The sequence below is a fragment of the Athene cunicularia genome (genome assembly GCF_003259725.1).
Source record: "Athene cunicularia isolate RWA chromosome Z unlocalized genomic scaffold, athCun1 chrZ_part2, whole genome shotgun sequence".
Classification (NCBI taxonomy): domain Eukaryota; kingdom Metazoa; phylum Chordata; class Aves; order Strigiformes; family Strigidae; genus Athene; species Athene cunicularia.
Genome location: NW_020799143.1, coordinates 766,033 through 789,811, shown reverse-complemented (window position 1 = coordinate 789,811; position 23,779 = coordinate 766,033). Strand labels below are relative to the sequence as shown.

At 35.2% G+C, this 23,779-nt stretch overlaps 1 protein-coding gene across 4 annotated transcripts in view; it reads right to left on the bottom strand.

Moving 5' to 3' along the window:
• CHD1 (chromodomain helicase DNA binding protein 1) overlaps positions 1 to 23,779 on the bottom strand; it is a 53,314-nt gene that overhangs the window by 8,584 nt on the left and 20,951 nt on the right. For 3 of the 4 annotated variants that reach the window (XM_026866069.1, XM_026866070.1, XM_026866071.1), the window contains exons 8-31: positions 22,902 to 23,127; positions 21,967 to 22,067; positions 21,528 to 21,706; positions 20,362 to 20,489; positions 19,588 to 19,804; positions 18,926 to 19,015; positions 17,871 to 18,061; positions 16,578 to 16,766; positions 16,083 to 16,245; positions 14,324 to 14,476; positions 13,770 to 13,841; positions 10,572 to 10,721; positions 9,846 to 9,994; positions 9,465 to 9,561; positions 9,281 to 9,376; positions 8,300 to 8,476; positions 7,944 to 8,104; positions 6,653 to 6,694; positions 5,823 to 5,953; positions 5,264 to 5,402; positions 4,388 to 4,538; positions 3,680 to 3,802; positions 3,208 to 3,345; positions 246 to 386 (exon numbers count right to left, since the gene is read on the bottom strand). In XM_026866069.1, the coding sequence (XP_026721870.1) occupies positions 246 to 386; positions 3,208 to 3,345; positions 3,680 to 3,802; positions 4,388 to 4,538; positions 5,264 to 5,402; positions 5,823 to 5,953; positions 6,653 to 6,694; positions 7,944 to 8,104; positions 8,300 to 8,476; positions 9,281 to 9,376; positions 9,465 to 9,561; positions 9,846 to 9,994; positions 10,572 to 10,721; positions 13,770 to 13,841; positions 14,324 to 14,476; positions 16,083 to 16,245; positions 16,578 to 16,766; positions 17,871 to 18,061; positions 18,926 to 19,015; positions 19,588 to 19,804; positions 20,362 to 20,489; positions 21,528 to 21,706; positions 21,967 to 22,067; positions 22,902 to 23,127 (3,404 nt within the window). Of the gene's footprint in view, positions 1 to 245; positions 387 to 795; positions 1,048 to 3,207; positions 3,346 to 3,679; positions 3,803 to 4,387; positions 4,539 to 5,263; positions 5,403 to 5,822; positions 5,954 to 6,652; positions 6,695 to 7,943; positions 8,105 to 8,299; positions 8,477 to 9,280; positions 9,377 to 9,464; positions 9,562 to 9,845; positions 9,995 to 10,571; positions 10,722 to 13,769; positions 13,842 to 14,323; positions 14,477 to 16,082; positions 16,246 to 16,577; positions 16,767 to 17,870; positions 18,062 to 18,925; positions 19,016 to 19,587; positions 19,805 to 20,361; positions 20,490 to 21,527; positions 21,707 to 21,966; positions 22,068 to 22,901; positions 23,128 to 23,779 lie in introns of all 4 variants that reach the window. The other variant, XM_026866068.1, reaches the window with a different exon arrangement.

Genomic DNA, 23,779 nt, shown 5'->3' with positions numbered 1-23,779 from the left:
CTAAATCTATGCAGCACACAGACCACTGGATAAGTTTTCCTGCTATCTTGCATAAACAGTAAAAAGCAAAATAAAACTACTCGAGACAAAAATTACTTCAGTACAGTGTCAGAAACATTCATTGGTCTGAGACTTTACTAGCAAAAGATCATCTGTGTTCCTGTGCCCACTAACAGAATCACGAACATCAGAAATTCCCCTCATTTAGATGATCTAGTAAACACTAACATCAAAAAGGAACTTACCACACTAAAAGTTTTCTGATCCAGTTCTTCAGATTCTTCTGATATAGGAACTGGTTCACTAGTTGCAGTAATATGAACTGGAGTATCCAACAATGGAGGTTTTTTAGTTTTTTCTTTATTTTCAGATTTGAATTCATTTACCTAAGAACAAGATATAAAAAAAGCAAATTTTATTTTGGCTCTAGAATTATCCTATAATAAATTACAACCCCCTGTAACTTCTGCATTTTAATAATAAAAACTATGCTGACAATGACAGAATGTTTTACTATTTCTGTGGGATGGAAAAGGAGAATGGAAAAGGAGTAAAAGAATTTCTTGCAGACACTTGTACAAAGTCCAACTAAGATATGTGTTACTGAAGATGTAATTTCCCACTTCATATGCCTATCCTCATGGTTTCAGGTAGTAAAAATAAAACTTCAAATGGCATAAAAGACTTCAATGAGATGACGACTGATCAGGTCCAAAACACTTTTTCATCTCAAAATCATTCACATAAACCTAGTGGCCTTTTCTAGTGCTGTATAAGATAAGTAAACCTAGTTACCTTCTCTTCCTTTACTTCTTTCTGTGTGGATTCTTTTACTTTGTTTTCTCTCTTTTCTTTAATATCTTTTAATTCTTTCTTATCATCTTTTTCTTTTTTCTCCCTTTTCATATCCCTCTTATTTTCCTTTTCCTTTGTCTCTCTTTTTTCTTCAGCTTCCTTCTTTATACCAGTATCTGGCTCAGGCTTTTCTTCATTTTCTTTTTCTGCTTTAACCTTTTTATGTGGATGTTTCGCTGAAACAATCTCATCCTGCAATACGCAAGCATATATGTCACATCAAACTGAGTTCCTATCTATACAAGTTTTGTAACTATCAGATTAAAACATACTTTTTATCTGTGCATTTTTTTTTTTTTATTTTAGGACATAAATTTAACACCTATCAAATAGAACTGAATGAAGTGGTGAAGATGAGAAGTACTTACTCACCTCCTTGATATGACAAAGCAAGTACTGATTTGGCAGTGGTAGTGAGGTGAGAAATTAATTTGGAATTAACTTGGAATTCTGTTCCTCTAAAAGTTAGTTAGGCTCTGACAAGCTAAAACTATAAGAAAGTAGGTCTTGGCAAAACTAAGCTGAGTGTTCATCAGGGATATCAGAAGACTTCTGTTTTAGTTAGCTTTGTCCAGGTATGCTTTTACCAACCCCATATTAAACATTCACAGGAGAAGGTAACAGAGTCTCAATTTTCTTTTTTCCAGAGGGGTTCTTTTTATTAGGCTTAAAAAAAAAAAAAAAAAAATTAGATAGGGGCCCATTTAATTATTTGAAGGTGAAAGAAATACCACTCCACTGGTCTTTTATAATATTCACTTACAAGGTTTGAGATGGAAAACTCAAATCCTTTCAGACCACAGTAAGTAACAAAAGAATCATCATATTGATTTATTTGAATACACCCTGGAAAGGCATATATAGAAACCATTGCAGAAAAACAGATGAAAGAATGCTTAATACATGGATTTGAACAGTACTTAGATGAAGTATCAAGTAATTAGCCCAATCAGGACTTCAGAATTTAGGTATCATGAAAACTTCCCAGCAAAAATCCATTGATTTCAAGGGTTTCCTGCCTGTTCCTAGTGGTTAAACAGGTAGTTTTAAATATTGCACACAGTATGGCAGCTAAGTAGCTAAAGCCAACCACTGTGGTGGTTAAATCCATTTTTTGTATATAGTACAGTTTTCAGAAGTGCAATTGTTAGTCTGTGTCCAAAAGTATAAAAGTGATTAATACCTATTCTTAAATATACAAAAGGGGACAGCATTCTAGGCACTTTCTCAAAACATAGTAAGTCAATCAACTGACTGGCAGTGTCTTTTGAGTGGAGATGAAGAGTAACACTCATTTTTTAAGTAGCCTCAACACTTATTTTACTTAGCTTTAGGATTTAGTTGCCCATATTAATTTACTGGGAAGAACTGTGACAACGCTTACAGTTCTTCAATCTTACATTCCAGACAGACTATTTTATCTGTAAAAAGAAGCCACTCTACATACAATTTTTTTTTTTTTTGGCTTTGTTTTATACTTCACAGTACAATTTAAATACATACAGGAATACTCTAGTTAAAAATGAAATTTTTTTTATAGATGTATCATTGTTCTTTTAAGGCTGACTTAATTTTAACTATGTATTCATGTAAGTATTTTCTCCTCTAGAATTGACAATTACAATGGTTTTTAGTAGTTTAAAATTACATAAGACACTTCAATTTAGTTTATTTTAAATCAAGTAGAAAGTATTTTAATGATCCATACATATTTATTTTGACTGCTTTCAAAGTAATAAAATTAGCTGTAACTTGACCTAAATTTTTATCACACAGCAGAAACCAATAGAGATGAATGTTAGAAATAAGAAGAACCACCAAATGTAGAGGCCTAAAGGAACACATCAGAAGTAAAAGAACACAACAGGGTTAAACAGTCAGTTATATTTTTTGCATAAATAAAGTCATGACACATACAGAAGCTTTCACATGCAAGTCTTGAAATATCATTTATTCATCCTGCTCTAATTGAGCTTGATGTTTTTTTCCTGAGCCTGAATAAAACACTTTACCCGAAGAACCACTAACAGCAGTTTCATAATTGTATGTTGTATTAGGTATGCATTTGTAGCAGATAGAATGCTGAAGTCTTTAAAGAAAGCTGAAACTGAGCAATGCCACTTGTAATTAGACTACAACGTTTTTTATAATGCAATTTGGAAAACTACTCATAATTCCTCAGTTACTGGTTTATCCATGTGCTTGTACCGATGCAACATCAACTATAGTGGCCACAGGAAGAGGATGACATTCAGGTGCTTCAATTTTGTTAAGTCGGGCAGAAAATAAAATAGAAGTTGATACTAATAGGAAGAACGGAATAACCAACTTTACCATATGGAAGATATTTACCTTGTTATCCTCATCATCATCTTCATCAGATTTTTCTGAGGGTTGTGGTGAAGAATCGCTTTTTATTTCTTCTTTTATTTTTGCAGCCTTTACAACCTTATTCTTCTTAGTTCTTGTTTTCCTCCTCTTTGAATTTCCCTGAATACAGATTGGTCTCCTTAATATATCAACTGACAAGCATCCTTGAACCAGTTACAAAAAAAGATTGTTTTTTACATCAAATAGAGGATTCGTTTTATTTATTGCCACTAATGACCACCACTTTTCTCAGGACTGGAGACAGAGCATAGTGCAACAATAGAGAACACATACAAGTTAAATATAATACAATGTGGAACTTGCAATTAATTTCTTGAGTTGTAACATGATAATATGATTAGTAATACTACACAAAGAAGAAGTGCAGAACTAAAGAAGAAAAAGGTCACCTAACATGTCCATAAGAGTACTGGTTCATCTCACTATTACTTACTGCACCAGCAAGCCTTTGTGCTTCCTTTCTTGCAAGGTCTTTATTCAGTAATTTAATGAGGTAGTCTGCACGGGTCTGTAACTGCTTTGCCTGGGGTTTCTTATCTGGATCATCAGGCAAGATCTGAGGAGAACAATAGTAGTATCATAGCTATGAGGACATGTTACCGAGTTTGGAAGATGCTAGCCTGGAGCACACAGAACAGTAAAAGCTGCATAAAAGAAAGTGGAAAACAATCCACTTCAACCATACCTAGAAAATATGCCAGCATGTTTGAAGCAATGGAGAATTTCTTAAATGTTTTCATTTCTCTCCAATCATGCAGGTAATGCAGAGTCTCAGAAATTGCCTCATAGTTTAAAAGCAACTCAAGAAACGAGCCTCAGGTTTATTTTTCCACTCTGATAGTTTATGTAAGAAATTCTGAGCTCCTACACTGGTCATGCAAAGAACTCCTAGCTCTGTCAGGACCATGTAAGTTGAACTACATAGAAATATGTCAACATAACTGACTGCAAGAAGACATACTTCAACCAAACACACAAGACTTTAAAATGTATTAACATAACACAAGAAGGATACTAAGAACTACAGCTGACTACATCTCTGCAATTTCAGTGATCAAAGTAAGTTCTTTCAGTAACTCTTCTTAGTAGCATTATTACATAGATGAAAAGAGTCCTTGATTAAATGTTACAGATGGCATACCTTCTGTGTCAAACTGAGATCAGGATCCATTTTTATCATTTCCCAGCTGCCATAACCATATTCATAGATGCCTATTAACAGATTGGAATCATCTTCCTTACCCCAATCTATATCAAAATGAGCAGCCTTGGTGTGGCATGGGATGACATATCTAGCAGAAATAAATTAGACAAGTAAGGGATTTTTACTTCTGAAGCTTAGCAAGGGGTAAGGCAACATACAAAAATTATACAACTAGATTTATTTTCTCTGCTATGATGCTGGTATATTTAGGAATTCAATCCAAATATTTATCATTACGTTTTCTTAACAATTCTATAAAATATTTATTGAATTCAGCACTGAAATGTGTTTTAAAGCTGATCGAGACTAAATACAAAGAACAGACATCTGTCTGTGGCCATAAGCTGTATCACAGAGTTTGCAAACCACGAATAAAAGCACAAATCATCATCCAAGTTTAACTGCTAAGTAGATAGTTTAGGGATTGTGATACACAAGGTGGCAAGGGAAAAAGTTCAGAAGGTAGAAAAAGAACTTCTGCTGCACTTTGCTTTGAGGGGAAAGTATCTGTCAGAGATGACACATACAGCATCCCCTCAGCAAGCCTGAATCCTAGTCCTGATTATTACTAGTACTGAACCAGTCCCCAGTGAATACAACTCAGAAGCCAAAGCTGGTACTGGCTTCTATGGCAAGGGAAGAAAGAATGAAGAAGAGATGTGGAGCAGGTTATTGCTGCCAGTTCTTACGGGGAATGGAAGGACAGTGTTGTCACAGTGTGCTTTGAGTCAAAGTTGTCTGAAAGAAGCTAATAAAACTTTTTAATAAAAATTTTCTACATTACTATTTCCTTTGAAAAACCCCACTCTATACCTTTTTCTTTCTTCTGGATCTGATGGAATGGATTTGTGCAATGGTGCCAACTCTTCTTCATGAGAAATCACTAACTTTGCATTCACCTGCACTCCAGAGATTCGAAATGTTGGACCTTTAACTTTCCCAAGTCTACCTCCTTAAAATAAATGACAAAGTTATTAAAACATTTACTTTTATGACTATCATACAGAAAAATGTAAAGAAAACAAGACTGATGCTATAGCAGCTAACTTTCCATTATACCAAATGACCTTTTCTTACCCAAATGTTAGAATTAAGTTCCAGAATCTCAGAATAGGTCTTTCAGAAAATAATAAATTACTTTTAAATTTCACAGTAAGACAAAAACCATACTGAATTCGCCAATGACAATTCACACACAAAAAGGGGAAAAGAGTTTATCTTACTATAACCCTTTTATAAAATCACCTGGCATTACAACATTTTTGTTTATATTTCCCCAACAAAACAGTTTTCCATTATAATCAAAGTGCAAGAATAAGTCAGGCTTTTTGACATTTTTGATTGCTCCCCCAAGCCCCTGAACACTTTGTACCTCCTCTTTCTTGTCCAGATGAATTGTCCTTTAAAGCTTTAATGCATCCATTATGTACAAGCTCTCCCAAACGTCTAAGGTCTGTCTCTGATTTATCAACTAGTTCAGCATCTCTAGCTACAGCATCTAACCTGTAATAAGACAAGATACAGGTTTTTATAGCTCTAAAGCTTTAGTATTTTGAATGACTCCTTCAGACTTTGAAACTTACATGATCATTTCTCTAGTTATCAGTCACCTGCCTTGCTATGCTGTGTACAATTTTGATCCAGGGGGAAAAAAATAAAAAAAATAAAAAAAAAATCAGGTATCAGAGGACAATACAACTGTAAACGACCCTAACCCTACAGTATTTAGTTAAATTACTGTACATTTCTTTAGAATAAAAAAAGAATCATAGGTTCATATGGGCTAAAAGTATTTTAAAGGAAAATAAGGATGGGAAGGTTTTCTTAAAATATGGGATAAAGGAAGCTTAAAAATAAAAATTGACAAGGAAAATGCAAAACCAACTTTGACAGTCACGGTGGATAAATTGATAGGCTTTCAACAGGCTATCAAACAAGACATCTGAATGGTTATCACCAGTGAAGATTAAACAAGACAGCAGGTAAAATAAAGAGTAAGTAGTCCTGCAAATGGAAAGGTTTCTTGTGTGACTGTTTGCACACATAGATGAAGAAAGGGAAGATATTAAGCTGAAGTCATATTATATTCAAGACAAAAAGACTAGACACTGCATCTTCTATTCAGCTTAAGGTTCCTTAGTATATTGTTATATGAAAACATGGTTCAAAGTTGCTACACAAATAATAATCAAACAAGTTTACCTCTCAAGAGGGCCACCAAACTTCTTGTAACTCTTGATAAACCTAGTAACAGAAAATAATTTTGCTATTTAAATGTATGCTTACCTAAATATTGTGGTTTTAAAATTATATTAATACAAATACGAATCTTAGTATAATGATATATGGACAATGACAAATAAAGAGGCAGTAGGACAGCTTAGTATATCCAGATAACCCAGAGTTTTACTGGCTTAAGAACTGATGTAAATAAAACAATAGATGGTAAAATTTATTTTAGAAATTGCTTTATTAATTTCACAAGAGAGAAGGCTCAGCAGCTGAATGTGTCTATTCATAAAAAAATTAATGTAGATTTACAGTGAATAGGGATTCAGACATTATGTTATGTCTTAAACAGTAAAAGGAGCAATCTGCAAGTTTGAGGATTTTGGAAAATACTACATGAAAGATACTGTCTGTGGGAACGTTAAGTGATGGAAAGAAACTGAAGATAGCTGGGACAGAAAGGAAGTGAAATAAAATTAAAAAAAGAAATAATTAATTTCTTCAACAATCAAGGCCTCAAATTGCTAGAGCAAACACAAGAATAGCTTTGAAAAAAGTATTGTTCACTGTGTTGCTAGATTAAATGGAAAGGCAAAAAGGATCTTTAGTTACTTTTTCTAATCAAAAATATTAAAACTTTTACTGCACTTTAGAGAAAAACAAAAGTAGCAATTCAAAAACCCAAAAATGCAAACAAAAAAAATTTGTCCTCCTTCTACCAAAAAGATATTTTAGCACCAAATATTGAAGGGACCTGTTTTACAAGATTCAAACAGAATTTTGCATTTTTAAAGTTTAAACAAGCATGATATATGATTAACTCAATTACAGTGTCAAGAAATTTAAAAGCAAAAGCCACTCAAATTTTTTAAGGTGTCACCAAAAAGATTTAAATATGGTTTCAGCACTGCAGTTTTTAGATAAAATGATGCGAAGCAGATTATTTAGCTTGTATGTTAAAAGAAAAATTTAACCACTATTAGAGCTGGGTTTTGAAGTCACTGTCTTCATGGGTTCCAGGAATTAATTTAAAACAAGAATATTTTTCAAACCTAATTTTATCCCTCATTAGAATAGGTTCAAATTCTTACCATGACAATTCACCAAAGTACATAAAGCAAAACATTTAATGCCTAGAATTAAAAATTTTCAAGTAAATTCAGGAAAAATAAAAAGAAATAAGTGCCCTCTGTACTTTCAATCTCTATAATAATAACAATTTTTAAATTGTCTCTTTAAATATGCATGTGCCCCCATATCTTACCGCCTGATCTCTGCATCACTAAATCCTTTAATATTTTCTCGAGGTATAGTTCGTGGTCTTCCACGTTTTTTTGGCCGTTTTCTTTCTGAGATGGAGTCACTATCAGATCCAGAGTATCTTCTACTCCTACTGCGCCTCCCTTCACTTCCATTAAAGCTGATCTGTAATTTCAGAATAAGTAGTTCAAAGCTATGTGATCAAAAAATGTAAGTAAAGTTTTACCTAGCCTGTCAAAAATATGCCTTCAGAAAAGGAAAAAAAAAAACAAAACACCCAAACCAAAACCTAACAACAATCCCCATCAAACAGACTAAACCAACTGCAATGTAAAAGTACAAGTCAAAACCAAGAGACACCTGTTTTGCACAGTTTCTCATCCTTGGGAGCATGTATATTTCTTCAAGTTCTTTTTGTCTTTCCTCCTCTTCTATTTTGCGTCGCTGGACTTCTGGAATGATTTCTTCCCAATTTCTTGAATTTCTTTCTGGTTCTAATTCAATGTCATCTTCATCCATATTGGAAAAGTTGGCCACCTTGTATATCAGAATGCATGTTTTCATCAAATCAATATGTGACTTATTTGAAAGACTGAGAAACTAATATTATAGGAAAACAAAGTTCTAGATGCCTTATTTTATGCATTTATATATTTTATGTATTTATATGTACACTATTATATAAAATTATGAAACAGACACAGACTCCAGGAAATACGGGCTGAGAAAAGATAAGAATATTAAACACCTTCCTGACAGCTATATGATCGTTGTTTAACTTCCTTCAAAATACGGCTAACAACATTTGATTGCATGAGTTAACGTGAACCTCTAATAGTATACAACTAACCAAACACTGAGTGTAGAAATCAAAATACATTGCAAATGAACAATCAGCAGGAGAGCTCGTTAATAATCTGCTGATCTAAACAAATACATCATGCTCTGCATTATCTTTCCACACAGATTATACTATGTTTAACTGGTAACACTTAAAATGCCTGTCATTCAAGTTTATTTCAGGGCCAAAAGCTATTTCCAGAAGTCATCAACTAAGTAAATGCAAACTTAGTATTTTGCATTCAATAATACAGCTACCAAGAATTCTAACCATTAACACATTCATAAATATTTTATTAGCAAAATCAACATGTATTTTTAAATGTTTATACTGATGGTAGGTATTCTGTATATTTGAAAAGACGTTTTATTAGAAAGAGATACAACGTTGACTTACTGAGGCATCTATTTCACAAGAATGGACAGATAGGTACACAAAAGAAAACAGTATCATTTATACAGGAAAGTAATTATGGCAGGAAGGAGGGAACAGAGCAGTACCTTGAACTGTGAAAGCAACTCATCTCCTACAGTTAATGGACCTGGCTCATTTTCCCGAGTTTCAGCTCTCTTCAAGATTTCATCTATATCCATTTCCTAAAGAAGAAGTAGTTTCTCTTTACAGTGAAATAACTAATATGTATTATTGGTTGTTTTACATATTTAGTCCAGAAACACTACTTGCCTGAGGCTCCTGTTCTTCCCCTTCAGGTTCTTTAAAAAGTTCCTCAGCACCAAACTTGAGAATTGCTGATAACTCCTCCTTATTAAAAGGTGTTGAGCTGAAATAAAGGATATCTCATGAAAAACTTTATCTTACTAACCTGAAAAAGTTCTCTATAACCATGAGTCAATTAAGCTTTCTTATAACTGTTAAATAAAAACTATATATATGTATTTTAAATATACATTTTACATGCAAATAAAAATTCACAAAGACAATATACTTTGCATCTTTACTTATTTAAACTTATTTTGCCTTTTGTTAGTCAACTGAAATAACTTACATTTTTACTTGTCAAATATAGTTAAGGGCAAACTGGTATGGAAATAAATACAAATATACCTTGAAGGAGTAGAGCCTGTATGTAGTACGGTTTTCCCTGTAGTGTCCATTCTCTGAATTACTAAGTGATCTAACACCATCTTTTTCTTGGCTCTTTCAAGAATATCTTCTTCTACTGATCCTTTTGTAACTAGCCGATAAATATTAACCTGTGTAGATTTTTTTTAAAAAGTAAGCATACAGGTAGAAACCTCAGTCTTCACTACATATCTTCTGAATTTATTGACTAGTTTCAAATACGAAATAGTAGATCAATCATCTTATCACAGTCTTTATGTGTGGACTTTTTTAAAAAGAGCAGAGAAATAAACTCTTAGACCTGTCTTTTTTAAACTTCAGTGATTTGGCACAAACATTGCCACAGGTAAAACTGTCCTATTTTTATGATGTCTTCTTCAAGAAAGAAACCCAAAGAGAACTAAGAAATATTTAAGCAAGGGGGATGTGACTGAAACAGAAGCTATTTAATAGAATAACATGATGCCAATGAATGTGTGGCAGACAAGCCCACAACTCTTCTCCCTCTTCCATTCATATACCACAGCTACTACATTCTCTCTCTCTCTCTATGGAGATGTAAAAAAACCCAACAGTTAAATGAGCTTCACTAACATTTCTTGACAAACACAGCAAGTATTAGTTCGTCTCAAAAATACATGAAGACCAAGTTGTGCTAGTGTACAGAACCCTCCTTTGGGTTTGACGCTTAAAGTTGAATGCGCATACCTGTTTCTTCTGTCCAATCCTATGCGCTCTAGCCTGTGCTTGAAGATCGTTCTGTGGATTCCAGTCAGAATCAAATATAACTACAGTGTCAGCAGATGCCAAGTTGATACCTAATCCTCCAGCTCTGGTAGACAGTAAAAAGCAGAAGTCCTGAAATCAAAATAAGTAAGTTTTATAGTTGTAATATTCTTAAAGGAACCAGTAAGATACTTATTTCTGCAGTCCATGGAGCATATTACAAAATCATATAATAGCAATTCCATAACTATTCTACAGTTAAAGCTTCTTTAAGTATAATGCAAGTACTGATATCAATTTATTTCATAAACAGTTCACAGATTCACAGAATCATCTAGGTTGGAAAGGACCCTGGAGATCATCTAGTCCAACTGTTCGCCTAGCACAGTTCCCACCTATAGCATATCCTTAAGCTCTAAATTGACCCTACTCTTGAACACCGCCAGGGATGGGGACTCCACCACCTCCCTGGGCAGTCCATTCCAACGCCCAACAACCCGTTCTGTAAAGAAATACTACCTAACATCTAGTCTAAACTTGCCCTGGTGCAAATTGAGGCCTTTCCCTCTTGTCCTGTCTACTAGGCTAAAGAGGCTCAAACCCAGCTCTCTGCAACTTCCTTTCAGGTAGCTGTAGAGGGTGATAAGGTCTCCCCTCAGCCTCCTCTTCTCCAGACAATCCCAGTTCCCTCAGCCACTCCTCACAGGACACGTGTTCCAAACCCTTCACCAGCTTTGTAGCCCTTCTCTGGACACGTTTGAGTAACTCTATGTCCTTTTTGTAGTGAGGGGCCCAAAAGTGAACACAGTAATCAAGGTGTGGCCTCACCAGCACCAAGTACAGGGGCAAGATCCCCTCCCTGTCCCTGCTGGCCACACTAATCCTGATACAAGCCAGGATGCCATTGGCCTTCTTGGACACCTGGGCACACTGCTGGCTCATATTCAGCCAGCTGTCAATCAACCCCCTCAGGTCTCTCTCTGACTGGCAGCTCTCCAGCCACCCCACCCCAAGCCTGTAGTGCTGCTGGGGGTTGTTGCTCAATTGCAGCCCCCGGCATTTGGCCTTATTGAAACTCCTCCAGTTGGCCTCAGCCCATGGCTCCAGCCTGTCCAGGTCTCTCTGCAGAGCCTCCCTACCCTCGAGCAGATCAACACTCCCACCCAACTTGGGGTCATCTGCAAACTTACTGAGGGTGCCCACAATCCCCTCGTCCAGATCATCGATAAAGATGTTAAACAGGCGTGGCCCCAAAACAAAGCCCTGGGGGACAGCACTCGTGACCAGCCGCCAGTTGGATTTAACTCTGTTCACCACAACTCTCTGGGCCCAGTCATCCACCCATTTTTTTTTTTTTTACACAGCGAGGTGTGTGATTGTCCAAACCTCGAGCAGCCAGTTTTGCCAGGAGAATGCTGTGGGAAACAGTGTCAAAAGCCATGCTAATGTCAAGGTAAATTACATCCACAGCCTTTCCCTCATCCAATAAGCAGGTCGCTCTGTCATAGAAGGAAATCAGGTTTGTCAAGCAGGACCTGCCTTTCATAAACCCATGCTGACTGGGCCTGACCATCTGGTTGTCCCTCCTGTGTTGCATGATGGTGTTCAGGATGAGCTGCTCCATCAGCTTCACTTACTGACTTCTCAACAGTTTAAAGGAAGCAACATCCCAGATGTAGATCACTGACCAAAAAATCCCATACAAAAGCATGGCCAAAACCACAAAAACCTTACTGTTAAAACTTTACTGTTAAAGCTCTGTATGCTACAAAGTCCCTCTTCCATACCGCCTATCCTAAGCCCTGAAATACTAAGCAGGCATGACAGAGCAGGGAAGATACTTGAGCCCACAGTTAACCAGTTAAGGAGACAGAAATGAAAAGCCTTCTGCCAGGTTCAATGCTGTTCAACATACTCATGAACAGTAAGAAAATGGGATAAGCAACGAGGTAGAAAAGTTTGTAGATGATAGAGTATTATTCATTCAGATACAACTACAAAGACCTGCAGAACACCTTATGAAATTCAAAGTAAACAGCCAAAAAATAAATATTTCAAATTTTCAGTACAGTTACATGACATAGCAAACCATTACAATCAGGAATGACTCCAGAGAATTGTCTTAGAAATTCCTATGTAGCCCTTAGGTCAGTAACAGCCCAAAATCATACAGAATGTTCTGAATTTTTATGAAAGAAATAAAACTGAGAACAAAATTTTGTTGCTGCACAAATGCAGTTTGCCTTCCTTTTTGAAATGCATGAAGTTTAAATTCCTCCTCATTTCAAAAAATTGCAGAGATTTCAGAAACACTAGAAATTTTAAACAGAATTAACTACTGTATTTAACAAATAACTGAAGTTTATATTATTGGACTTAAGTCATTCTCCCTCCATCACAGCAGAAACAAAGCTCATAAGCAACTGACAAATGCTGTCCTTCAATTACCTTCTTAAAGAATACCAACTTAAGCAAAACGATCTCCCCTCCCCCACATCTACCAGTGCAGGACAAAAGATTTAACATGATTAAGGTATTGGATGGCTTGCATATCAGGGATGCTAAATAAGCTACAAAACTTCAAACTCTGAAAAGAAAAAATCTGTAACAGATACCTACGTATTCACAGGTGTGAATATTCATGTACATATGCATCATGATGTTCACAAAGAATGGCTAGAAACCAGTTCTTTGCTATTTCTTCCAGGGCATTTAAGTAGGTGGCAGCAGATGAAGACAACAGAAGACAGATTTGAAACTGAAGATGGTTGTTCGTGCAAGGATATACACAAATTAGTTCTGCCCAATGCCAAGGGATGTTTTTGATGCTGCTTGTGTAAGTTCAATGCTCTTGTAAACATTGTTGGTTTAAGTTTTACACAGCAATAGAAGTTAAATTTCTAGAGCATTTATACAGTAATTACGATTACTTTGATAAAGAGCTTCAGAAAAAAATTATAGCTACACAGCTGATTAAACACCGCTTTCGTAAGTTATGTGTTTTCTACTTAATCCCTTCTTAGGGAGAAAAATTAGATGTAAATCTTATAGTCTAAGCAATAAGAATGAATTTTCCACCTTACTGATATATTCCTTCCTTTTCTCAGCCTTCATTTTTTATGCAATGTTTATTTATATTTCTTGAAAAAAAAAAAAAATTCCTTAAAAAAACCCACATACCTCTGATCCTTCTGCATTAAAATGATCCAGTGCTTGTTTCCTCAATTCCCCTTTTATTGATCCGTCAAGTCTCTGAAGAGATTGATACTACAGTTAAAGAGTAATTCTTATACTATATTCAAAATCTGAGCAACCTGAATTCCCAACTGCCAATGTTATGTGAAGAAAAAGTAATGCAACACTTCACTAGTATTTTATGTTTCATTTCAAAATACTATCTATATAGCATATAGCAATCACCAGTCTTTCTAGAAAAAGAACACATTTTCTTATATCTTTTCTTAAGCAAAGTGGTAAAGACCACATAATGACAAAATGGTTGAGGTTGGGAAGGACCTCTGGAGGTCATCTTGTCTAAGTTCCCTACTCAGGCATGGAGAGCTAAAACAGTTTGCTCAAGATCATGACCAGGTGACTTTTGAATGTCTCAGAGGATGGGGATTCCATAACCTCTGGACAACTTGTTCCAGTGCTCTGTCACCTTCAGAGTAAAGAAGTGAGTTTTGTCATATTCAAGATCAAAGTTTCTTGGCTACTACCACCAAGATTCTTACCTGAAAAGGAAACTGACGATACTTCAGATATTCTGCTAGGATGTCCAGCATTCTCACCATCTGTGAGAAAATCAGAACTCTGTTGCCACGTTCTCGCAGACGAATCAGTAGCTTGTCAAGAAGGATTAGCTTCCCACTGCTACGTATTAAATGCTACAAATAGAAAGAAATGCATATTACAAAATAAGTTCATCCCAACATTAGTACAGACTACAGTTGGTTAGACATTCATTTGAAGTTTGCTTTTCCTTCTATTGATGTGGGAAGGAAAAAAAAATATTCTGACATTCCTTAAGAACTTTATATTTTAAAAAGTGTATACAATATATAGTCTCCTAGAACTAAAAAATCACAAACCAACGCACCAAAGTCATATGACCATAAGACAATACTGCTACACAAATTCATTCATAAATAGTATGCAGCATTAACTGACACAGAAGTTTAGTCTGATTTTTGTTTAGTTGATTCTAACTGAAATCAACACAATTACTATCTCATATTTTTAAAGGAAATGCACTGTTCCATTCGCTCTCAAAGTGAATCACATCTCATCAAAATATGAAGTAAATATATGAACTTAAAAATTTAAGCAGTTATGTTGTAGGCTCAAGTTCTTTTCTGCCAAGTAGAAAATAAAATTTTGTAACCAATATAAGATGGAGAAAAGAAACCCCTGTCTTAGTACTACTTTCTCTTCACTTCTCAACTTCTGAAAAGAACTAGGTATTGCTGCTTAACCATCTAAGCATTTTTAAACAAAGCCTATCAATCAAGTTCCTCAGGCAAGACAAAGTGAGGAGCATCTTGTTTGTGGTGCCTAATGCTGTAAACTACCTAAAGCCTGTTAAGCCTTCTCAGCTCCATTGGGAATAACTAGAACAGAAACTCAAGCCAATGTGAAATGTAATGTTGAAAACATTAGGTCTCTAGGTGAAGATGCTTGGGATAGATTTTTGCGGAATGCTTAATTTTGAATTAGGTGCCTTTATTCTTTATGCCAGAAGAGAGGAGGGTATTTGTCACTGAACAAACAAGTAGCTTTGGGAAGGTATTTAAATTATCAACTTAAAAGCTGACAGGAAAAAAATCATCTTTAGAAATATTTATGTTGGTATAAACTGCATCAGCAACAACAATCTTATCTGTTGCTGTGCCCTTCAACAGTTTTGGTACAAGTATTAGTTAACCTTAAATAAAACAACATACCGTCTCTGGTTGTAATGATAATTGTTTCCATCTGTTAAAACAGTAACAAAATCAGACAGCTTTTGATGCTTGTTACTTTCTTTCCCTTTCACTCTGATTGTTTGCAGGCACACAGAGAACAGTATTTGATTATAAAAAAGGTTTAAAAGCATTCTGCAGATCACCTTCTGCTGTCACACAGACTGACTGTGTAGCACTGCCAGTCATGCATTTCCACTCACATTACATTCACCTGCTTGGCTTTATCTCACTTAGGTTTAAAATAGGTCTCAAGTCTATTGTGTGTGAAAATACACAGTCTGTTTCAAACTCTTTTCTTTGATTGTAATTAAAATCAGGGATATTTTATTTAGTCAATTATCTGTCAATTATTCAGTTCCAATTCGAAGCAAAAATCAAATTCTCTTACATGTAAAACCCAGGCTGCACATTTTCCAGCAAACCTGTTTTTTCTTATTATACAATAAACTACCTGAGCACTATAAAACTATGCAAATATTACAGATGTAAAGCAAAATTTTAATTTTTTTAGATTAAAAAGTGATATTACCTGTAAGGCCTCTTGCTTATTATAGAACTCATTATCATCTGGTGGTTTAATGAGGTAGCAATGATTACAACACTTCTTGAGTTCCATCATGATGTTCAAAAAGCCTGATGTACTGCCTTTTGAACCTTTACTGAGGGCTTTATAATTCCTGGTTAAAATCCACCTATGATATAAGATGACCAACGTAAGTAATTTCTAATCATATGTGGAAGCAAGACAGATGTAATCTTTTAAGTAAGACAGATGTAAGATTTTAAATATCAACAAGCTAAAGAAAAAAGCAGCTCCCAAAATGTTGTACCAAACGTGCCAAACAAAATAAGCTACACAAATAGATGTTAGACGAGTGTAATTCTTGAACCACTGCTTTATAGGATTTTACTGTTGTGAAACCCTAGAAGTCTCAAGTTCAAACTGCATTATAAAAACTGTACTTCAGTAAACTGCATATAGATCTGTCACTGAAACAACACAACTTGAAGTGTTATTACTTACTTGTAATATTGCTTCTGCAGTGCACTCATTTCCATCCTCAGAATTTGCTCAACTTTAGCAGGTAAAGACTTTTCTACATCTTTTTTAACTCTTCTCAGCAGAAATGGTTCAAGTTCTTTGTGAAGACTTGCATAACCATACTCTCTCCCTTTGCCATGCTCCTCTTCAAAATCTTCCCAGGAGGAAAACCTTAAACGTAAGAATAAATGAACACAGAACAGTGACATACTGTGAATGACCTGAAGAAGCAAAATTCAACAAGACAGATAACAAACATGGAACATATATACCACAAGACAAACACACAAACAGACATCTGGATTTCTTCCTTACTCCCTTCTGATTCATTTATCCAATTTCTGAATTTTCATCTCACAAGAAATTAAAAAACCCTCTGCCTATAAATATAAGAATGGAATTTTTCCAAAAATATATATAAAATTACGAATTTTAATTTCCTCAGAAGAAATCCAACTTTCTTTTTCTTCAAGGATACTCACCCAGATGGTTGAAGAAATTCCATTATTACATTTATCAAGAGCAGCATGAAAAAGCAGCTGCATGGCTGGACGGTGTGCAAGAAAACAAGAGACTCTTTAATGTACACTTTGCAGCTTGTATTGTCTAGGTGAAGAGTTAATTCTTTTGAGCTAACAGACTAGAACTAGATTTTTTGATCAAATGAAGAATGGATACTCATGGCTTTGCTTGTAAGGTTCTGAAATCAGTACAATCCATAGCTCAAACTAAATGGAGCTATGGTGTTTGGCATTTACAAGATGTCTGACAGGAACATGTGTGCTCACACATGAGTTCTAATTTATCTTCAGTATAAACAGAGGTCAATACAAAATAAGGTCAATACAGAAGCTTACTCTATCAAACTGTATGGGAAAAATGGCCATCTGACTGAACTACAGGATATTGGTCATCCTGGTACAAAACTGCTTTCATAAATAGTATTAACACAGAAAAGATTCCATTCTATTTCCCCAAATTAAATCAATATGTGTTTATTTTTTTCACTAAGACAAAGACTCTTTTCCAGGTTCTAACATATATAAATCCATCATTTTTCCAGACTGCTAAAATGGAAAAAAGTGACAACTGCTACTAGTGTTAATTATTAGGAGCAGTGTGAAAAAATATATGCATCTCCTTCATGCAGAATACTAAAAATTATCTTTCAGTACAATTCTCTACCTCTAGTTTCTCAAATCACCACCACACTGCTTCACAATAACAAACTTGACCAAAAAAAATGTTAAAAAGAATAATGTAAAGCTTCCTTACTTTTCTGGCATGATGAAGTGCAACAAAGACCAAAGCTCTTTAAGGGAGTTTTGCAGAGGGGTTCCAGTAATAAGAAGACGATGATTAGACTTAAAGTCTATTAAAGTCTTGTACAGAAGAGAGTCGTCATTTTTTAAACGATGAGCTTCGTCAACTCCTATGAATGCCCAATTCAGGCCACCAAGGAATGACTTAAAGAAATGGAGGAAGGGGGGAACATTATACAAATAAACACACTGCATAATTTCCCACATTTTATAATCAAGCTATAAACACCATCACTTCTTGGTTTATTTTAACAGAACATGGACAGCTATATGTTTTTAGTACTAGCTATGCTTTTACATTTGCCAGATACGATGAAAGGCTGTACAAGCATCCCATGAAAGTATAAATTAAGTTTAAAAGGAAAAGAATGGCCAAAAGTCTGACCTATGTTAATTTTTACGTGACAGGAAAAAAATCACTATCAACCTCTTCTTCTTAGCATATACAAACAAATGAAGTAAAAACATTCTGCTTCTTGACTGTCCATGAAAATTTCCATATACTAGTAGAAGGATTAACAATAACTCTGTGTGTTACCACTACAAAAACGGTAGTAATACATGTACACATACTACTATAAGCACAATAACAAAGAAAAACTACATGGGATTTTAGAGTTCTGTATCATGTTTGAGGCTAGGAACTGGGTTATTTTTCAGTTCTTTGATGGTGGTCTCCAAAGAAGTAGAGTTCTTGAAGATGAGAGGAGATTATTACACTAATGAGTATCCCAAGCAAATCATAGAAAAATAAGTGTTACCACTGAACAAAATGGAAAAAGGCTGAAAGTCTCACCACACATACAGAAAATCTAGAAGAGCTTAAAAAAACTCAGCAAGTCACATAAAAAAAGCCCCAAAACCTCAAACCATACACTGTCATACTTCCAAAAGCAAAAAGTATCACACTCTTCATATATTTAATGACCCACAAAGCAAATACATTCAAGTCTACAGGGAGTTCTACACTGGAGAAATTATTTTTGTCTCACTGAGAAGCATGATTACCTTATCCTTCAGCAAAATTTCATATGTTGTTAGAAGTATGTTAAATTTTAACCGTTTGGTCTGCAGATGCATCCATTCATGAGTTCTTATCTACAAAAAGAATCAAAAGAAAAAGGTGGTGTTGAATGAAATGCAGCAATGTATATGACATACAGTAATATGACACAAAGCAAAGGACAACACATTAACACACACAAGAATAAACTTCCAATGTGTCTGATCACTCCAAAAGTGTTTTGTTTAAACTTCTGAAGAAACAGCAAATAATATCTACAAAACATTTTTTACTTTAATGAGTAAGATTACTAATATTCAGAAAACACATTAAGAGAACAAACCAACAACCTTTCAGGAAATAAGATTATGACTGGCTTGCTTACACATTTATTCTTATTATATCCACCTGAAGAATCATATGGCAGGTTAACGTCTTCAAATGAAGACTACATTTTTAAACCTGTTCACTATTAAGCAGAAAGGAACTCTTTCACACACATCTATATCAGATCAAAATCTAAACTTTCAATTTGCATCTTAAACACATAGTATTTCAGTAAGTATTTGATCAGTCCTAGCCAAAATACTGGACGTTAGCAGAGGACAGGCATATGAAGTGAGTCTTGTTTACCTACAAGCTGTTCCAATGAAAGAGAAATACTCACCATATTTCTGCTAGTTATATCTCCCAAGTAGACTACAGCATTCATCTGAGGAGCCCAAGTTTGAATCTCTCTTTGCCAAGATGTCAAGGTAGAAAGTGGCACAACCAGCAAGAAAGGCCCATACAACTGATGTTCGTGAAACAGGTAGTTCAGAAAAGAAATTGTTTGTATTGTTTTACCCAGACCCATTTCATCCGCAAGAATACAGCTATTCCCTCTAAAAAAAAAAAACACACAAAAAAAAAAAAAAACAAGTAGATGGGGGATGTAAAGAGGTGGAGGTGGTTAGGTAAAATTATCTTTTAAGCATAAAGCAAACTCATACAAGCTTTTGAGATTTTTCAACTGTACACCTTGACATTTATTTCCATAAAAACAATTTCTAACCCCTCTACACAATATTTCAATTGAATTAACAAAAAACCTTGCAAGTAGTCCTCATGAGTCTTGATTTTAGAAGTATAACACTACTGTTAACATTTCAGAAAAGTTTGCTTTGGATCTTCTCATTTTAAGCTGGTTTGTTTTTTAAAGGTATGACTTACTCCCATAGGAAATTAAAATCAAAGCAACAACAGAGCTTAGCTGTTTTTTGAGGACAGACATGGAATGATGTGCTTTGCTACTGATTGAGCAAAACCACTCCCCTCAGACCTCTACTTTGAGCTTAATGAAACCCTCCACCTTCAAAAAAATATACAGAAATATCAATTTCAAAGTTTTACAATTGCTTAGAGTTTACAAACAGAAAACCTAATTCCAGACTATACTTACTTGCACCATGAGTGTGCAAGCCAGTTCAATCCATTTAATTGATAATCTCTTAACTCCAAACCTTCATGTCCTCCAATGTAAGAGGGTTGTTTCTTCAGTGCAACAAACCTTGGCCTCTGTTTTAGAACCTGTCAAAAACAAATTGATCATCAGTTCTACTATTGACTGAAGTTATCAGAATGTCTTCCTACAGAAAAAATAGTAGTAGGTATATACTGAGTCTAGTCTTTATCCATCAACGAGAACTAGGCCATATAAAAACACAAAGCAATTTGTAAGTTGAAATTATTGACAATTTAAATTTCGTAATGGGAGTGACATTTAACTCAAAGTTTAAGTACCTAATTTAAAATAAATTACAATACCAAACACACCTATCTTTGAATGCCAGTAAAAACACAGGACAGGTATCTAAAAATCCACTCCTAGTAGTGTTATTTTCCATATATATTACTATGTATCATTATTACTGTACTGAACAGCCATCAAAAAGTATTTCATAATAAGTATCTTATCTCCATATTCATATAAGTTTTTCCATATTTTTACTGTTGCAATTGATGTGGTGGCTTGAACCTGACCAGCAGCTAAGCCACAACCCAGCTGCTTATTCACTTCCCACCCCAGCACGACTGGGGAGAGAACTGAAAGGGTGAAAGTGAGAGAAACTTTTAAGTCAAAATAAATAGTTAACTGGGTGAAAAAAAAAACAAACAACCAACCAAAACAAATGCCAACAACCAAAAAAGCTCCCACAAGTGACAAGAGTCACACATTAACCCATGAACAGAATAACCAGCAAGTCTCCAAGCAACAGCCACCTTTGAACCCCCTGCTCAGCCCACCCAGTTTTATTGCTAAGCATAACATTAAGTGGCATGGAATATCTCTTTGGTCAGTTGGGGTCAGCTGTACTGGCTGTGTTCCCTCGCAGTCTCTTGCCCACTCCGAGTCTACTCATGGTTGGGAGGGCACAGCAAGAAACAGAAAAGGACTTGACACTGCAAACACTGTTCAACAACAGCCAAAACACCAATGTATTATCATCACAGTTTAGGTCACAAATCTAAACCATGGGCCATACAGGCTGCCACGAAGAAAATTAACTGCATTTCAGCCAGACGCAGTACAACTGATTATAAATCCACTGCAAATTACATACTCACCTTGCAGTCCTTAAAGGGAGTGGTCTTGGATTGATTTCTGCTGAAGTACTCATCAATACATGCCTGAAACTTTTTGGCAATGAGAGCACCATCTTCCCAGCTACATTCTGAATACGGCAGACCCTGCCATTTACAATAGTAATCTGGATAACCAGCCGCTGATTTCTGATTTGAATGAGCTGCAGAAATGCACCAGATATATCTGATCAGCATTTAACTTCTGCATATTATGAAAACACTAATTTTAGATAATAAGACAACATAAGCTAGCTTCATAGCACAGACAGTATGACAACTTTTCTCTTTACCTGAAGTTTTGTTTTGGATTAAGATGTTAGTGATATTTGTATTCTGAATTTCTTAACTACAAATGCAACATAAAAGCAGTAAACATACAGCATTCTCAGCACTGTTTTCTGTCCACAAGCTTGTAACATACCAATTATTCTTTCCACTATCTGATATTGTTTATGTAGATCATCTGTAAGCTCCTGCTGGCAGTTGTAATATTCCACATCTTCTGGAGAAGCATTTTTCAGCCTGTAATGGGAATTAATTTACAACACTTACTACACTGTATAGTTCTAACACTAAGAAAATCTGGCAGTCTTAATGCTCTCAACATAAGCATCCCAGGAATGTTGCTTAAAGAGATTCTTTGAAGGGACAGCTTAGAAAATCCTATTACAAAACTCTTTCATCTGGCCTAGGTGCCTCATCATTAATGACTGAGAATGTTTTCAAGAGACACAACTACTACAGCTACAGGTGGTACTAGTCATGCTGCTAATACAGAATACCTATTCTCAAGAATAAGCAGTGTACTTTACAGGGTATTTTCATCGAACAGTATTCAGGGTGGCTCACTCTATAAAAATCCATTTTATAAGCTGCTAAAAATCCCACCAGTATTCATTGATTATAATAAACATACTAATAAAATGGAAAAGGTGACTTTGAAATGTATGAATTCTTCAGGGTTTTGTTCTCAAAGCCTGAATCTCAGGTTTGAGCCAAGAAAACTGAATTCTTCAAACTAATGGCTAATGCATCAAGAAAATATTAATCTCTGCAGAGATTCCCAAAGAACTCTGATCATAGTATAAAACCAAAATTAGTAGAAGGTACAACTTATTTTTATACACTACCCATCTTGCTAAAACTCCATTTGTAACAGAAATATACTAAAATCAGGTTCAGAGGATTATCTTACAGGATCATGATCATGATGCTTTAACTTTTAAAGCTTTTGTCTTTCTGCTGCATAAACACTTGATATTATGCCCTCAAAACCAGGTAACAGGTCTCAAACACAACAGAAAATCTACATTATTATGAAATACATATCATGGAAGTCTACATAAAAATATTCACCATCTTTTTGTTTCCTGATCCTTTTTCTTATAGTTGTCCAGTTTCTTCATTCCTTTAACATTTTGTTGCTTCAGTGTTTCCTCAGTTTCCCAAGTGTTATGGATGTGTGACCAACCTTTCCATTTAATAAGATACTGTATTTCTCCTGGCTCTTTTGACTTTTCAAACCCCAGATTTGGGTCACCATCTGCCTCAACTGCATAGATGGTGGTTGCAGCACCTGTGGCTGAGAAAGAAACCACATCATAAACCTTAATTAAGTGTGCGTTGTCATAAATTAACCAGTAATAAATGTACTGTAGAAAACAATTAGTGGTACTTTTAGATAAGCATATACTTGACTAGTATGCTACAGGTTTCATGTTATTACTCTTATTTGAATTATGATGTAGGTATGTTAACACATGCACAAGCAGTCGAAAGAGAATCAAGAAAGAAACCAAAACTTCTGCACCTAACCTACAATATCTAATCTTTTCTCATGAGAACTTTCTTTGCATTCCTAGCGTTTAATGTCATCACCAGGGAATGCTCCACTAATGTTGCTTGTCATCTTGTGCTACATTGCTCTCATCTCTGAGCACACAAAAGACATCTGATATTATGCCTGGTCAGCCTTGAGACATCAATAACCTACTACTAGGGATACTATGAATCTATTTCTTCCTAAATATGTTTTACTATGTTTTTTCTGCCTTTGTTATCTTACCTGAGAAAATTTTTAATTAAGAACAGTCTGTATCACAGCTGAAGCATACTAGCAGCAGGAAACAGGCTCATTTCTGTGAGGACAGCCAGGTAAGGAAATGAGCCCAGCAAGCTGCAGGGGCCAGATAAAGCCACAGAGAGTGGCAACAGCAAAAGACAGCACAAGCAGC